At 32.8% G+C, this 18,145-nt stretch overlaps 2 protein-coding genes across 4 annotated transcripts in view; one reads left to right on the top strand and one right to left on the bottom strand.

Annotated features, from left to right (window-relative positions):
* LOC134718801 (mucin-2-like) overlaps positions 1-2,289 on the top strand; it is a 30,339-nt gene extending 28,050 nt beyond the window's left edge. For 2 of the 3 annotated variants that reach the window (XM_063581532.1, XM_063581530.1), the window contains one exon: positions 480-2,289. In XM_063581532.1, the coding sequence (XP_063437602.1) occupies positions 480-726 (247 nt within the window). In that variant the 3' untranslated portion in view covers positions 727-2,289. The remainder of the gene's footprint in view (positions 1-479) is intronic. The other variant, XM_063581531.1, reaches the window with a different exon arrangement.
* Positions 2,290-3,969: 1,680 nt separating this feature from the next.
* Positions 3,970-17,136, bottom strand: LOC134719613 (fibropellin-1-like). The gene is made up of 9 exons (XM_063582605.1): positions 16,856-17,136; positions 16,007-16,267; positions 15,337-15,690; positions 14,165-14,926; positions 12,711-12,878; positions 11,838-12,147; positions 9,337-9,407; positions 6,095-6,171; positions 3,970-4,041 (listed from the first exon to the last, which is right to left on the bottom strand). Exons 1-8 carry the CDS (start codon positions 17,043-17,045, stop codon positions 6,161-6,163), a joined length of 2,127 nt encoding a protein of 708 aa, XP_063438675.1. The 5' UTR covers positions 17,046-17,136; the 3' UTR covers positions 3,970-4,041; positions 6,095-6,160.
* Positions 17,137-18,145: the final 1,009 nt, after the last annotated feature.

Here is an 18,145-nt window from a genome sequence, read left to right as displayed (position 1 = left end):
AGGGGAAAAAATACCAGACGGACATTGAAACTCAGTAATCGAAAATAAATTGACAACGCCATGGCTAAATAAAAAAAGACAAACAATAGTACACAAAACACAACATAGAAAATTAAACATTAAGCAACAGGAAAACTACCGAAAACTGGTGTGATATCAGGTTCTCTGGAAGGGTTGGCAGACCCTGCTCCATATGTGGGTGGCTCCGTCGTAATCCTCATGTTAGTACAAACTCGTCAGCAAGTCTAATTCGGTAGGTCACATTAAAAAAAAGTCCTGGTTGTTTGCAGTAAAAGCTAGATTATATATCTGTTACATAGTCACTTTAGTTCAGTGAGAAGAGTATATGGTACTTATATTCACTATTATAAATAATACTTGGAATCGACATAGCCCAACTGCACGGGACAATAATCAAAACCGGAGATGTATTTTATAAATGTGTAAATTAATAAACTTATAAGCTTTTTTTTCTACAGTTCAGATCGAGCACGAAACCTCGATGAAGCAAAGAAAAGGAAACTAGCAGAAGAGCAGAAACAGAAACACAGGTTTAAGATACCACGCCCTAATGTCCACCCTCCAGAATACTCAAATATCGTTGACAATTCTAGCAGTGATAGCTCGACATATTACAACTATCTAAATACGGGGTTCTCTAGTTTTCACGAGGAAACTGACACGTACGAGGAAATCGACAAAAAGGTCTTAAAAGGAAGTTTGTAGTAAACGAAAGATCACAGGGCGTAACATGAATGTGTTTCCTGCAATACTACCAATTCAGTATTAGCTAAAAGTACACGAGAGTGTCGTTTGAAAGGTCACGTGTAACAAGGTGACGATAATAATTCAAGAACAATATAAAGTGTTTATATATAGAGCAAAAGACACATGGAAGTGTGAAATTGGATGTAAATATGCAATATGATTGATGGGCTATATGAATATATGTAATAATTATGTAAATACGTAAAATTATGTGCGTTGTTTGTGGCGGAATGTTTCAAAGCGTAAGTCAGAAACTATGATCATCCGAACAATGAAAGGTTGAAAGTTTAAATGAAAAGTGCAAATCCGAAACTAGGCTCATCCCAAATATGAAAAGTTGTATGTTGAGGGAAGAGGTGACAATCCGAAACTATCATCATCCAAAACAATTGAAAGGTATATGACCTGTGAATGATGCAAATGTATTTGATGGTAAAAAACAGAATATGGTTAATAATACACGACATGTGGCGTACAAATGTACATGACGATGCATTGTGTTAACTGTACATTTATTGTGTCCTACGTTCAGTGACCAACTACCCAATATAATGTCTGTGCTTTTACATAGATTGTTATTTGATAGACAATGTATATCATGTGTCTAAGCTAACTAACTAACGAGAATATGTGTAGTTGAATATATAACCCGATAATGTATTTATCGTATGCTGAGTTTTTTTTATGTAATTCTGTATGTCATCAAATATATGAATTTTATGTTTCAAAGTTTGATTATCAGCTTGTTTTAAAATAACTCTAAAAGCAAAATGCTAACGCATTTTTATAACTTTTATAAAGTTAAAGTACAGTGTATTTGACTATTGAAGTCAGTAACCTGAAAAAGCGAAATGTTTACACTTTTATCATAAATGAGTTTGTTCAGTAAGACCCCTTTTTGGCCCCAAAATATAGCAGTTTTAGAAAATTGTGAAAATGTTATCTTTAAGCTATATATTGGAAAGTGAAACGTTTCTGCTACACATATATATGAGCTGTTTTTGACAATATAATGCACACATACCGCGTTCTAGCATTATTAAGTCATGCTAAATTACTGAAATCTTTAAAATTTTAGCATTTTGGTTAATTTTTAGACGGTTTCCGTCTAAAATGAAAGTGGCCGCATTCGTGTTCATTCATAATATTGAAATGTAAGTTGTATTTGATGATAATACAAAACATATATAAAGGTTGAGGATGAACACGGGTGCGGCCACTTTCATTTTCCCCAAAAAACATCTGAAAAGTGACGTTTTTTGGCATATTTAATAGATTTTTCATATTTAGGCTTGAATCAGAGCGTTTTTAATGACTAAATCAGTTAAAAAAATTCACATACACTAATCGAATCATTTGAAATATACACTTAAGTGTTTAAAAAGTGTCCAAAAACCTTTTTAGATGAACCTGAAATGTGAGGCCAAAATCGGCCTTACCGGACCTACTCCTTTTATTAAGCTAATGTACATTTGATGACTAATCTAAGTACGTTATATCAAAATATATTGACGTAAATGACACGTGTATATCTTAATGACTTAATACTCGAGGGAATTGTATGTTTCAGAATCTAAAGCATCATGGGTAATTTCATTGTTCGTACCCCTAAATGAAAATAACGTCACGTCATTGGTTAAATTTCCATTGTTTATGACATTTTAACCAATCATGACGTTTTGTTGTACTCTTTTGGAAATATTACCCAGGATACATTAGATTCCGAAACGGCGAGTTTTATGTTGGTAGCAGATCTCTGATAGTCTCTGATATTTATTCTTATTTCGTCTATTCCTATTAGAATTTTTTCTTCCCTTTCTAAACAAGTAATTTCCTTTCGGTTTGTGATGTTCTATCTCTTTGTGGTCTTTAATATGTTGGGTTTTTTTACACAAAATATCCTTGAGGTTTAGTTTAAACTTATCTATTTATAGTGGTTTGGGAAACAAGTTTTGCAACTTATATCAATCCCTTTCCAATTTGCGGGTGCGAGTGCTTCCTTGTAGCGGCATTAGCCTACTCTTTTTTTCAAAATCTACAAGGGTGTCTTTTACGGGCAAGATATATGGCTTTCTCTCAACACGGGTTAGCCATTAATTAGCCCCTTACGACGGACTTTCATCGTTTCCTCAAGACCATTCTCGCCAATGAGCCTAAAATTTAGTCCCGGAACGGGAATCAAACCAGAAACCTTTGTGTTAGTAGTCCGATGCACTAACCACTACACCAGGTCTCTAAGGTATACAAGGTGATTCGGTGCCCAAGTGGTCTGCTATTCGAACTATTGTATCAATAATGGGTTTAAATCTCGAAATTGACAAGTGCAGTCGACTCCAATCTTAATTGTCTAGGATTGTTATTGTTCCTGTCAATGCTCGGTGGTCCTCTCCGTGCACTACGTCTTCCTCAACCAATACAAAATAATCTACTAAAAAATATGATGGGTTGGTCTGTGAAAAAATAAGGGTCAAAATTCTAGATAATAAAATAGATACAGCCAATCATACAGCAGATGCCAAAGGACATGAAAAACTTAAAAGTTGAAGAGAAACTGACAATACCAAGGCAAAAGAGAAAGATGACGATAACACAAACCAGTTGACTACACTAAACAAACAGAAGACTGAGCTACAAGAATCCTATTTAAGTTATCTCAGATAATTCGAAAGGGTAATTAAATCATCCTCTAAAAGTGAAACCCGTCGGAGTACCAACATATACTAAGTTTGTTTTGTATATTAAAAGAGGCAATTTTATGCCGTTCTGCAACTGTGATTTGTTTTATTGGACAATGAGTTTTTTTTCTTTTGATATTTGTTCCTTCTTTCCGTGCTAAATTGGCCGTTGTTACAGATCTATAGTCTTGCGACAACATTAAAGGTTTTTGATGATGGTCTGAATGGGGTTGAGAACAAAGAATAGTGTACAAAACGGACAGAAGAACGAAGGACGATGATATTAATGTAGTTAAAGAAACCGCATTGGACGAGAGATGATGATGGATGTTTTTAACGACCCTGTCAGACCATAGTGCCCTCGAGTGGGCGGTCACATACTGAACGAAAGGAAAGTGTAACATATGTAGTGCATAGTAACTACCATGAAAAAAGACGACTAAATAAGTAATAAGAGGTTACAATCAATGTCAACTGAGAGCTCGAGAAAGATCGAAGTTATCAAAAAAAAAACTCCTATTCACATATTCAATATCATATTCATAGTTTGATATAATACATATTTATTTTATCCTCGCTTTTTCTGACACTTGTTTATCTGTAAGAGAAAAAAAGTTTGTTTATTTATTCTGAACATTTATTAGCAATTAACGTTTTGAATCTTAAATGTAATAGTTTAGTCATAAACATATGAATACACTTAAATGAAACCGCAAAGAAAAAAATATTGGTTTAAAATACAATGCGTCAATCTTAGTGCATATGTTATATCCATGCAGTTCCATTTCCGTCACGCTATCATAAACATAACGTGAAGTATTGCGAAGAATATGAGGAATGCATATGAAATCTGCGCCGGTGGTTGCTTTGTCTTTTACCATATTATAAACAGTCAGAACTGTATTTCAAATACCAATGAACATGCATGTTCTGCATACATACCATTGCAAAAATCCAAATAATTATATTTCTTTTCGTTTGTGTCGGAAAACGTTTCTTTAAACTTTGTGTTGGACTACAAAAGTCCAAAAACAAAAAAAAACGAATTATAAGTAATGTAGGTATTTTTTTCTTTGAACTTTCGAGCAATTTCATATAAAATATAAAAAAATTAAGTTTCAAAAGGGGGGAGGGGGCTAGAACGAAATTTGAAAAAAGCAAGACAGGAGTCGAGTAGAAATCAGACAGGATGAGCAACTTGGTTAAACATAAAATGTAAGATGACAAAATAAATGATAAACCTATATAAAAAAAATACAGGACTGAATAGAGTGAAAAATAAAAAAGACAGAACAGATATCTTGTTTTAATTGTTAGCGTACAATGACTTATGTATGGAAAGTTCAATGTAAACATTTTCGTATCCTTTGCTCGTTGGTGGTCCCTAAAATGATGTTATAAAACTACTTTTTTAAGTGCACACTGGTTTACATTTCACAATCGTGACAAAGAAAGCAATAGATCAGTTTTGTTACAATCTATAACACAGAGCTGTTTTATGATGGGAAGTAAAGTGACATACTTGTAGTGTTGTGATATGTGTCAAGAACTAGAAACAACTCAATGCCGTGAAATCGTTTAGTTTGCTTTTTTTAATTTCAAAACATTGAACAGGTCAGAGTAATTGAAAGAATTATAGCCCTCTTTAGCTTGTTGTTCGATGAGATCAAGTGTTATATATCAGTATGTATGGGCAGGAAAATGTTTCTGTATGTAAGAGAGAGTTACTGTTCGCCGGCGACAAGCATAAAGAATGTATACAGTCCCGTAAAATACAATAAACAGTATAAATTATGTCCTACATTTCCGGTAACCAGAAATACCAAATAGACGTTTATAACACGAGGCCCTGTGTAGAAGGCTGGACTTTGGCCTATAAAGGTTTACTTTTACAAATTGTGACTTTGACGGAAAGTTCTCTCATTGGCACTCATACCACATTTTTCTTATATCTATATTTGTTTTCTTTGATTTTGCTTCACTCACCACAACCCTGACCTAGGGATCGTTCTGAATATAAAGTTGAGTGACAGTGTAGACACAAGTAAAAGAGAAAATTCAAAAAAAATCTTGTTCTTGTATGTTATTAAAAAATGTTTGTTTTATCCAAGTCGACGAAATTGTTATGCCAATAGAATAAAATAAGTCCAAAAATATATCATTGCGGGAAATATTAGATGCTATCACTTTGACACTGTTAGATGTGTTATATATGCGCTCCAATGACATATTTTCATATTCCGTATAATGATTTCTACAGCTTATAAATATATTTGTAATGAACCATTGTGTGTTTAACTTATATTAATAAAATTATTTAGGGGGAATAACGTACATAAAACGGCTTTGAGTAGAATACACATCCAGGGATAACCTAATAGTCCTATCATCAACACAAGAAAGTTTAAAATTTGAATTTCCATTGACTGGACATTTAAGTGTATCAGACTAACATTTGTTAAGAAATTATGGGGGAGGGGCTGCATAATGCCATTCCAATAAGGAGCTACATACTTGTATATGCTCGTCGCATAGACTTCTTACATGTTCTATTACTTACGTGGCATATTTTCTCCCTCTCCCCTTTTCAAATCATGGATGCGCCTCTTGGACAATAATAAGAATAAAGCTTTTTAAAAAATTAAACTAACCCGATCGAAGAGTCTAGGGATTGTCGTTTTGCTCTTTCCGATCTTGAAGTGTTATGACATGTTTTTCTAATCTAAAACTAAAAATAGCTTAATTTGAGGACACTACAAACAAATTGTAACATATAAACAATCTTAGTCTATCAACCTATAAAGCATATAAAATCAATGACTTCACTACCTCATAATATATGATGGAAGGTAATATCGGTGCAATCGAAAGTAACAGAGAGTCAGCTGGATACAGTTCTGAATTCTGAATTCTATTCACTCTAAGTCAGAAACCTGTTGTTCAGTTGTGTGTTAATGTTGTTCATCAGTGTTTCTCGTTTTTTTTTGTTTATCGTTAAGACCGTTGGTTTTCCTGTATGAATGGTTTTACATTTGTCACTTTTGGAACTCTTTAATGCTTGCTGTTCTGTGTTAACAAGGTTCCGTGTTGAAGGCCATACTTTTACCTACACTGGTTTAATTTTTACGAATTATGATATGGATGGAGAGTGTATTGGCATTAATACAAAATAGTCTTATTTCTAAAAGCCTCATGTTATTGTACCATGCTATATTAAACTCAATAATTTAGTATATATTTGTCATTCTGGATTGTTAGCTAATCATTTCCAATTGTGTGCACACTACCACAAACTATACTATCCAAACGCACAAGTAAAAGGACTGGTCAATTGTTAGTAAGATGCGCCTGCGAAGGTAGTCGAAATAGGATATTTTGAAAGGCTATTTTTTTTTATTTTTTTTTTTTTGCAGTGACGTATTTCTGCAACGTTGTAGGAAGCGTCAAAGCAAGAAAAAGACAAGCCTCTCAAAACATCATAATTATTTTGACTACTATTGTGGATGATTCCTGTTTACATCATTGGAAAGTGAACACGCAAGAAACAATGTTTTGCCAGGATTGTTATTTGTTTATCAAAATATAACTAAATGTTATCTGCGTTAATTGTTCGATTCCATTTTATTACATGATTGATTAAAATTAAAATAACTGTTCGCAATACATGGTTCCCAATGGGATCTGAGCGTGACGCGAGATTGGCCGGGGTTTATTTTTAGCGTGACACATGAAAAGTCGAATAATAAAGAGAAAAACGTGAAACGGAGTCTGGCAGGACACAGGAAAATACATGCGCTAGTATGGCAACGGGAAGCCGGATAATACAGGATTCTCACTAAACAATAAGCGGGATTAAGGATCCGACCGCCCCCCCCCCCCCCCCCCCCCCCAACAAAAATCCCCTACAAAAACGTTGTGCTGATTCTTCACAAATGTTTTACGTACATTTTTTTACCTATTGACACTCGACTTAACATACATGTACCTTTGATATACTTGTAGATCGTCAGAGTCCGGTTGTAGTACATTATCATGGTAATAAATAAAAATATACATTTTAATAAGTTATACATTTTAATAAGGTATACATACTTAACAAGAATTACAATGTTATAATATTTGGAGACAAAAAAATGAGATCGTTCTTCGATATTTTTTTTGTTTTTCGTTGTTAGAAAAAAAGCTGTATTTCAGGTATTCATATTTTTTTTTTAAAGAAATGCTGCTGCTCATCTGTGTGTGCGGTATATATATATATATTTAAATGTTTCTGGTTGGGACGGGGGAAAAAAATATCATTTCTGGTAAAATTTTGTAAAAGGGCCGTTGGGAGGGGGTAAATTAAAATCCCGGAAAAATGTTGCAGATTATCGTGAATCCCAAATTCCAACGAAAATAAAGGCCTATTCCCAAATTCTTGCAAAATTTAAGGCCCTATCACGACTTTTAGAATATGATTGTTCTGTCCTCTTGTAATCTTGATGTTTTGACAATATAAAAATTCATGTTATTTTGTAATTCAATTAAAAGCTTTTATTAGTTAATAAGATGGATACTGAAATTTCTTTACTCTTAATAGTTAATTTTACATTGATTAATACTTACATTAAGTGTAGTTTTTCTGATCACAAAGTCAAAGAAAATCAACCAATAAACAAAGGAATGAAATAAACATAATCATAAAATAATATTTTATGGTTACAATATAAACAAAAATAATAAAAGAAAACATAAAAATGCGATTTTGTGTGTGTTTGTGTATGAATTAGTATGCACTTTTAATGAATGCATTACTTAGAATAACATTAATATCAACGCTATTGTGTCAATTCAAGGTGGTACCCAACACTTTCACTAAAATTAATTTTGCTCGTTTAATTTTCATAAAATTTTTACACAGTATTTACTTTGACCCTTTAACACAAAAAAAAAATCTAAAATTTTGAACCAACCATTGTATTAGAAAAATTACGCTGGTTATATAGCAGTTAGTTAAAAACCAATTTTAATCACTGAGAAGCTTAATACTCCGTTTACAACACAATGTAATTGAAACGTTTAGCTGATTTTACAGAGTTATCTCCCTGTAGTGTTAGGTACCACCTTAATAGTTTAAACAATATCAAATTTATGAATATCAATAATTAATATTTATAAATATAAATAAATAAATAAATAATTATAGAACGTACTATCAAATATAAAAATATGATAAAATTTTGCACTTACCTTTTAAAAATTCGCGCGCGAATAATTTGTCAATGAAATGTTTAAAATGACAATATGAATGAATTCAATGATTCATGATTTATGATAATGAAAACGAGTGCAATTGACATCATAAATAAACAATATAAATCGAATAAATAAAAAGGAAAATACGTCTTAATCAAATTACTTAAATCATTTTTAATTAAAATTCATTGATTGAAACAGAATTAAACAAATCACCGGAATCACCGGAAAATAAGTTCAAATCTATCAATAAAAAAGTTTCATAATTTGAACGATCATTTATCCACAGGCAAAACATAAATGAGGGTTTGAATGGGGTTAACAGCATAGTCAACATATACCGCAGAAAAATGGAGAAAATAATAAGAAACAAAATATTTAAGAATAAAGAATGGAGAAAGTAGTTAAAAAAAACGATAAATAGCCAAAAAAAATGTTTAATTTTTTTTTTAAATGCGCTGCTTCATGTAACAAATTAAAAAAAAAATTGACAGGCAAGATTTAGATAGACAGAGAAAAAAATACTTAGAAATGAAGGAATAAAAAATGGAAGGTTCCCCTCCAAACCCTCATTAATGACACATTTCTATCAAGGTGTTTATGAAATTGACATCTGTTTGTCATGTACACAATTATTACATATATATATGATACTTACTATTGTTAGGTGGTATAATTACTGAAGTAATTGTGACATTATTATGGCCTGTCAACGTGTACAAAACACATCTAAAATATATGGACAAAAATATATATCTGTAGACAGAAGTTATAATGATTATTTGTTGACGGGTACTTTTTATACTAATTATTTTAAGGGCAATAAGCATACTAAAAAATAGAAGTTACAACACAGATAGACACACAATCATTAAAAAAATAAAACAGCAGTACTAAGTAAAAATCTGCACAAAACAAACAGCTGAGAAACAGGAACTGTATGTACTTAAACCTGTACTCGACAAGGCCGATTTAAGCCGAGTGGCCCTTCTTCACTGGGAACATTTGCCGTGTTGCGCATTCTCGTGTTTTGTTCAAATTCGATAATACAGTTGCACCCGCGTGTGTCGTATACGAAGATATTAACATACCGAGTTGTCCAATTTATTACAATTTAAATTTGCATATTCTCTCTCTCTAAAGCCTCGGTCACACCTTACCGGATAGCTCGAACGAACGCCTAACGGATAACTACCGGACGGTTAACGAATAAAACGGATGTTGAACGGATGAGAAACAAACTTCTACCGGACGTATAACGGATAAAACAGATGATGAACGGATCTGAAACAGATAAATGCCAACTGAAAATTTTGCGCCAGAAATGCCCATTATTGATATGTCAGATTTCTTAAGGTTTATGAATTCATATTATTCATAATCGATCTTAGAGTATAAGCACGTCTTCACAATCCAGCAGCTCTTATGCAGACCAGACACTGCCCTTTGGCGGAATTTTGAAGACTAATTCAAAACCAGTTACACAGAAACATTTTGAATATTTATGCGATTTACAAGTATTATTATTGTCGCCTTTGATTTTTCTGTTTATCTTGGTCATCAGTTTTATCCGGTACGCTTCCGTTAGGTGTCCGTTTTATGCGGTACTCGTCCGGTTGATGTACGTTCGACATCCGTTCTGTCCGGGACGTTTCCGTTTCTCGTACGTTGCATATCCGGTGTGTGTCCGTTAAACATCCGTTACAAGTCCGTTTTATTCGTTCAGTACATCAACGGACACCCAACGGATAACAATTTTGTCAACGAACAACTTTTATTTTCATCTGTTAGGCGTCCGTTTGTGCTATCCGGTAAGGTGTGACCGAGGCTTTACGAAATTGTCTTGCTTTAAAGTTTGTATCTTTATTAGACAGTTGGTATTCCCGTTTGAATTGTTTTACACTAGTAATTTTGGGGCCCTTTATAACTTGTTGTTCAGTGTGAACCAAGGCTCCGTGTTGAAGGCCGTACATTGACCTATAATGGTTTACTTTTTTTTAAATTGTTATTTGGATGGAGAGTTGTCTCATTGGCACTCACTACATCTTCCAATATCTATTATAGTAATTGTAATGAATAAGTAATGAATTCGTGTGATTTAAAATAAAAATATTAATACGAAACGATCGCCTTCATTCTCGGACCGATCTAGGAACCACATTGCTATTTTCACACAAAACTTTGAAATTGAACAGGCTATATCGTACTATCATTCGGCAATCCTCGGTAGAATCCGCTACTCTCCTTGATGAGGGTACGGAATCGGCCGAGTTGAGACGAATGATCGTACTATATCAACTTTGGATATAAAGTTGAAACATTGGTTGAGGTAAATTGAACTTATTTGTTAGCTGAAATTTTACAAGCGCAGCAATTTTTTTTAATTAAATAGCATACAACAAAACAAAGACACGTTTCTTTGTCCTATTATTGCTTATGAATATCATAACTATCTTACATTATGAATATATTAACGTACACCGGAGCTTAAGGAGGCTCGCGGGTATAAGATTTTCAGAAAAAAATAAAATATTATTTTTTTATTACAAATTTTATTCTTTACTTTAAGTAGTTGTTACTTTATCACATGGTACAAAAATCATTCCAAAAAAACAATTAGTTTTGGCTTTTAAAATGTATATATCATTGAAGAAGTTCCAAACTACATGTATCTCCTTTTGGTGCAAAATTGTCATTTTTGGCATTAAAATTGAAATATCTTTGTTAACTCATCGGTGACCTATATTTTTTATTGTTGTTTTCGAATAAGCTGTACATAAACTAAATAATTGTAAAATTTAAGCGATTTCTGTAATTTAGTTCTTTTTTTAATTTCGATATTACCGCTATTTCTCATATAAGTTCAACAGAAAAAAAGGTCATTATTGAAAATGTATGCTTCTTTCGTAGGCAGATTGTGAGCGTAAATGAACGGTGACCCCATTTTTTATTTTATTTTTTCTATGAAGTATTAGATAAAAATATAGAGAAATCCTATACTAAAAAATTATGAATCGCGAGCCCCCTTGAACAGAGTATCGTCCTGAATATGCATGAAATATTTGTTTATGGACGTTAATCAACCAAAAATCAATCAAATCAAACTATTAAACAAAACAAAACACAAAATACTGTAATCTTACACAAATTTCTATTTACCTATATCCGTATGCATTGTTGGATTCTTGACAGATACCAGTTTTACATGGGTTACTAATGCAAGGAGACATTACTCTGTCACAAACTTGACCGACAATTCCAGTTGGGCAAATACACACATGTCCCAACCTTGTATCCACACACGTTGCATTTGCGAGACACGGGAGAAAGCTACAATCTTTTAATTTCCGTTCACAGAAAGTTCCACTAAAGGGAGCCTTACAACTGCATATGGCCTTTCCATTTAAATCTTTACATTTGCCACTGTTAAAACATTGCACTTGATCACAAGGTCTGGACTTAGTGTGGACTGAAAAAAGAAGACATATATCCTACTGCATCTAAGATATTTGTAAGGTATTTGATGAAATTTCAAAAAGCAATTTTATTGAAACATTGAAATCCGTACCTTTATAGAGCATGCTATATGTCTACACTTAACAAAAATAAGTCGTGGATCAAGGATATCAAAAAATGAAACCACTAGACATTTTAATCATTTAACTTATTATTTTAGTACAGTGGACAAAGAACGTTCATCTGTCTATATTCTACATTTATCTGTACTTTATAACAAGAAAGTAAAAGTTCTAAACAAAGTTTTTGCTCAGTTCTTATTATTTTTCTCCTTGGGGTCTATTTAGTTGTATTTTGAGGGGCCAACAGAAGGAAGTAATTTACTTTTTAAGGAATTTTTGTAAAAAATTAATGTTTACCAAAGACATATTTCAACGAGAAAACCTTCCTTGTCCTATGTGCAATAATTAAGGCACAACAACGACTTTATATTCTAAGTAAGTAATAACATGTACCACATCATAGGAACATCAACATTTCGTTAATAATGAAAACGAGGTTCACTAAAACACTTACACTTGTCTGCATTGGTAACACCACGTGACTGACAGTTTTTCCCATGGTAACCATTTGGACACAGACAACGGTACTCCATTCGGCTACCATGAAGAGCCTCACATATGCCAATTCCACACTGCGCTTTATCGCATGGATCAATAGCTATATCAGTTTCACAAGTGGGACCTGCATGATAAAAGGAATAGTGTTTAATCGCTTTTATTACTGGGAGGTTTCCGATTTATCAGGGGATTGTGTGTTTTATATTAATTGGGGCTTATTTGATTTTGTCCCCGGCATCTTTTATATAAGTCTTTTCCGCGTGCTTACATTATCTGGAAACGTTTTCTTGTATGTTCTTAAATACGTGTGTGGAGATTTTGTTTGTTTTTAGCTGCAACTTAAGATTTTTCAGTGATCGAGCTGGATGGTAGAATATACAAGAAAAACAAGATTAATCCTCATTTGCGTAAGTAAATATTTGTTTGTGATTGTTATTTTTTTTTTATTGAAATCGTTTCTTGGTGATATTTTCCTAAAAATCTAGATTCAGGACATTCAACATTTGTATTTGTCGCAATGACTTATCTTTTCTTATTAAAAACTGAATTATAATGTCTTTATATATGACAATTATCTTTCAAACGTAGGTTCCTGGAGTCGGTTTCACAAAATACTTAGGACTAAGATCTGTCGTAACTATACTGAATTGTTCATGACTTAAGAACAATCTTAGTCGTACGTTTTATCGTGAAACCGACTCCTGCTTGCTATCTAATTATGGCCACCCTACATATCATAAAAATCATATGAACAAATGTGTTTATATCACAGCCTTTAACTATCTTAAATGGTATAATAGGGCAAAAACACATTGTAAAAAAATTATTAAAACTTCTTCAAATCCCATTATAGGGACATGATTAAACGATAAGTTTAGCACCCTAATTTCGAAACTTTGAATGGGATCAGGCATTATATCATTATATATACTTTAGAAAAATAAAATAAATTGGACCCGAAAAATTTAAAAAATATCGGTAACTTTAAACTTATGTTATAGCCAAAAAAAATCTTTCATATTTACTTAATATCGTACGAGGCTTTTGAGTTAAACAAAGTTTACCACAAAACAAGGTTCTACATTTTATAAGTGTTCTTGGTCCGATAATTCAATTAATTACAATGTGTTGAAAAATCACCATTGATAGTTCATGATCAACACGCTAATAATTTAGTAGTGTTCGTTTTTACTCGTTTTAGCAAAAATTGAAACGAATTTCTAATTCTAAGTAGTTAATATACAGATAATATACTGAATCAAATAAAATCAAACGAATCGAACAAATCACCTGCAGCAAATAGAGACCATTGTTCATTTTTAATCTTTAAAGAGAGTCTATTGTTCGTCATTTATAAATATTTCATTAAGTTTATTTTCAATGACATTTTTAAACTAAGTACACTAATACCTGTCCATCCTTCTTTGCATTCACATGAGTATGTATTGTTATTGGTGATGCATTTTCCATGAAAACAGTTGACATTTGCACACTGATTTATCAAGACATCACACCTACTTCCGGTGAATCCATATTCGCATTCGCATTTCAGCGTATTATTCAGATTAATACATTTACCATGTGGACAATTCACATTGGCACATTTATCAATAATATCGCAATTCCTGCCGGAAAATCCTTTTGTGCATGCGCAGTGATAAATTGCGTTAACTGATGAACAAACGCCATTTGCACATGGGCGATATTTGCATGGGTTTTCGGGAATGTTACAATTTTGACCTGTGTAACCGTTTTTGCATTGGCACAAATAATACCCAAACGTTTCCAAACAAGAACCATGCACACAAGGATTCGGACTACAATATTGCTGTTTATGATCACAGTTTTTCCCAATATAATCTTTCTCGCATTTGCATGTGTAATTATATCGAGAGGTCACGTGGCAAACGCCATGTACACATGGATTTTCTGCGCACTTTCCAAGGAACTTTTCACATCGATTTCCGGAAAATTCGTTTGAACACTGACAATGGTAGCCATTTAATTCGTCGACGCAACTTCCTCCAAAAAGACAAGGTTCATTTACGCAGTCGTCAATGTTTGCCTCGCAGAATCTTCCAGACCAACCATGTGGACAATGACAGACATATGACCTGTTTGTCACATTACATATTGCACCATTTTGACATTTGTGATTTTCACACGGGTTCACTATAAATGACCAAAAAAAAATTAATTGAAAATTATATTACGATTGTTTACTCACAAGAGGACAACATAACATAAAAAGAAAATTAAAATGGTCAGGATAAATCTAATTGCAATACAAATTAGTTGAGCTATCATTGTTAACTTGTCCAGTGGCAAATTTATATATAAAAAACAGGCATGTTAGGGACGAAACCAAATTAAAAATGTATAAATGAATAAAGCAAACAGGCACTGTGAATTTGAGGTCTCGTTTGGTGATATAAATTCAATTTAAAACAAATGAATTATGGTTTAGTTTAAAAATTAACTAGCCAGTTATATTTTTCGCGTTCTCTGTGCATAGATACGTGGTTTAATCTGGTTGAAATAAAACGTTTATATTAATTTCGTATATAGTAAATGTGTCTTACCAAATTGGTATACGGCTTTGAATGCCATTGGGACGGATCCAGTTTTGTATGTAACGAAGAGCGAGTTAGCTGTAGATTTTCTTATTTTTAAAGCACTTCCGGTTCTCTCACAGAAACGACCAATCACGGGAGCTGCCACTGTTTCACCATCATGCAGTGTAATACCATCCCCATTGTGAGAACAAACGTCTTTACCAAAATATACCGTGGAAAAAGTTATCTCAATTTTGTGTCCAGGTGGAGCTTCCAACTTTAAGTTACACTGTATATTTCGGACAGCTTGGTACGGAAATCTAACAGAAGCTATGGCCGTAGGAGTGTAGTTCATTGGTAAAATTGCATTACAAGGCCAGGCTGTTAAAATAAGTGTTAAGAAAAATATAAAGAAAGTCTGAATAGGGGTCACTTATTTCTCTTTTCTATTACTTAGTATATCATTTTTCTTTAGAACTATTACTTGTATCTTTTGCATAATATTCCCTATTCTTGATATTTAAAAAAAAAATATTTCAAATTTCTCTATTCTTTTTTTTGTCCGTGTATGCTGGTATGGAATTAAAATAGAAAAAAATATATACTGCGCTTAAAAAATGTTAAAACTTACGTTAAAAGTTTCATTTCAAACATTTCATAGTTGAATTCTGAAAATATACAACTATGATATACGTACAAGTAAAAAACTGGTAGTGATCGTACAAAGGTGTTGCCATTATTGGAGCAGACGATTTTGCATTGTTGCTATGGTACATGTTGCTAAGGCCGCATGCTGTCAGTTGTTTGCTATAGGAAAATGATAGACATCCGGTCTGCGCACTAAGAAGACACATATGAGCACATTGTTCTACAGTTACATTTCTTTTAATATCGAAATAGCTTCCTTGGTCCTTCAGTGCGGTATTAGGTTGTTCATGAAACAGATTCTTGAAACTACCTGTACATAAATATATTTGTAAGTGCCAAAATACTTAATTTAAAAAAATGCGCCTATTGGCCTTCAACTTAGTAACAGTTTTTTATTTAAGTAAATTTCAGAATTAAGATCTTTGGAAATCCACAAAAATGTTTGAGACAACAAATTACATTTTATTTAAACTGATGGCAAGTATTAATTTCCTCAGTTATCTATATTTTAAAATATTTAATATATTATATTTCTTTTGACGATATTTCAAAAACAAATTGAACAATAACTATTCTAGAAGCAGTGTACCTTTTTGTCGTGATTTTGTTATGCGTTAGTTTTCAAAAATACCATCTGAAAGTTAGGAAACATTATAACAACACCCGTTATCTATTTTTTGTTTTTTTGTAAACACATTTAATCCCCACCTCCCCATTTTCCTTCTCGAAATTTTCCTCTGAATCTTACCATTTTAGCTTACTTCGAGATTTTGATTTGCGTGAGTTAAAAAATAGTACCGTAAGAAAGAAAAAAATATAATAAACACCCGTAATACAAATTTCTCGTATAGTTTGAACACCCAACTTTTTTTCTCGAAAATATGCCTCTGGTTCTCACCTTTTGGTCTCTCGTAGTAATGAACTGCTTCGTTCTGTTTCAAGCTGAGATAACCAGCATTTAGCATTAACGTTGTAATATTGGTATAAATACACATATTACTACCGGGTGTGTATTCAAAGGCGTAGCATGGAAAATTTCCACTCCGGAATAATAAGGTACACTTTGCAGCACATAGATTGACACTCATTCGGTCCGGACTTGTGTTGTCTTTTAGAATGGAGTTAGCAGGAATAGGCGCTATATATCTTGCTGGCACATGGACGTATTCGCTAAGTGGATCTTCTGAAAACAAATTTTTATTAGTTTTTTTGAATGGTTGTATAGAGGACATTCGCTACACGCCATTTTAAGCCCATATAATAAAATTATAAGCCTTTTCTGATGTTTTGCAGCAAACCTCGTTGTCTACTGTAAATCAAAATCACAAATGAAAAGTAATTTATTTCTCATACATTGTCCTAGCCGATAAAATTTGCAACATAATAATTTGATTTCTTTAGTAATTCATTTACGGAAAGTTCTCACAATTTTAAATGGACCTATTTTCTTCCAACTTCTTTTATTTTTCTGCATTAAATGTGAAAAGTTTTTGTTTCAATCAATTATTGTCATCTAAATTTCTTTAAATAGCGGGTACATGTCAGATGGAGAGCGTAAACAGTTTGCAGAACACACGGCAGAATTCAAATATGGCAAAAACAAGCAAGGGTTTGTTAATCTTAAAGGTTACTTTTTTTTACAAATTTAATCCTAATAAAATCAAGGATTTGAAATTGTATAGTAAGACGGATTAGAATCTCGCGGACTTTTTGGAATAGCCTCTATTATAATGTGTTGTGTGGCACCTGATTTTGTGTAATTACCCATCGTGCATTTTGATGATGCTCGTGAAGCATGCCTTGAATAATAACTATACAAATCATTGGTCTACTAAATAAAAGGTAATATTTTGGTAAACACACAAATCATAAAAACTTCTTACCTTCCGCAAACAAGGGACCAAGAAAAGTAACAATTAAAATCAATAGATTAAACGCCATGTTGAAATAAAGAGAAAGGGTCCTAGTCGTATGTAATTATCTACTTTATATATACAAATACTATCTTTACGGCAGGTGCATGATTACTCCCACGAAACGTTAAATCTATTATAATGTGAATATCAGAAAGCATGTATCTCTTGTCAGCTGAAGTTGAACTGTTATCTCCCATGATAAAAAAAAAAACAAGGGTAGCTAGGGAAGGTAGTAAGAGGAGGACAATTGTTTGTTTTATAATCTCATGTAT

Source organism: Mytilus trossulus, chromosome 5 (assembly GCF_036588685.1).
Source record: "Mytilus trossulus isolate FHL-02 chromosome 5, PNRI_Mtr1.1.1.hap1, whole genome shotgun sequence".
In the NCBI taxonomy this organism is placed as follows: domain Eukaryota; kingdom Metazoa; phylum Mollusca; class Bivalvia; order Mytilida; family Mytilidae; genus Mytilus; species Mytilus trossulus.
Note: the sequence above shows the minus strand (reverse complement) of the source record. Positions and strands in the feature narration are given on the sequence as shown.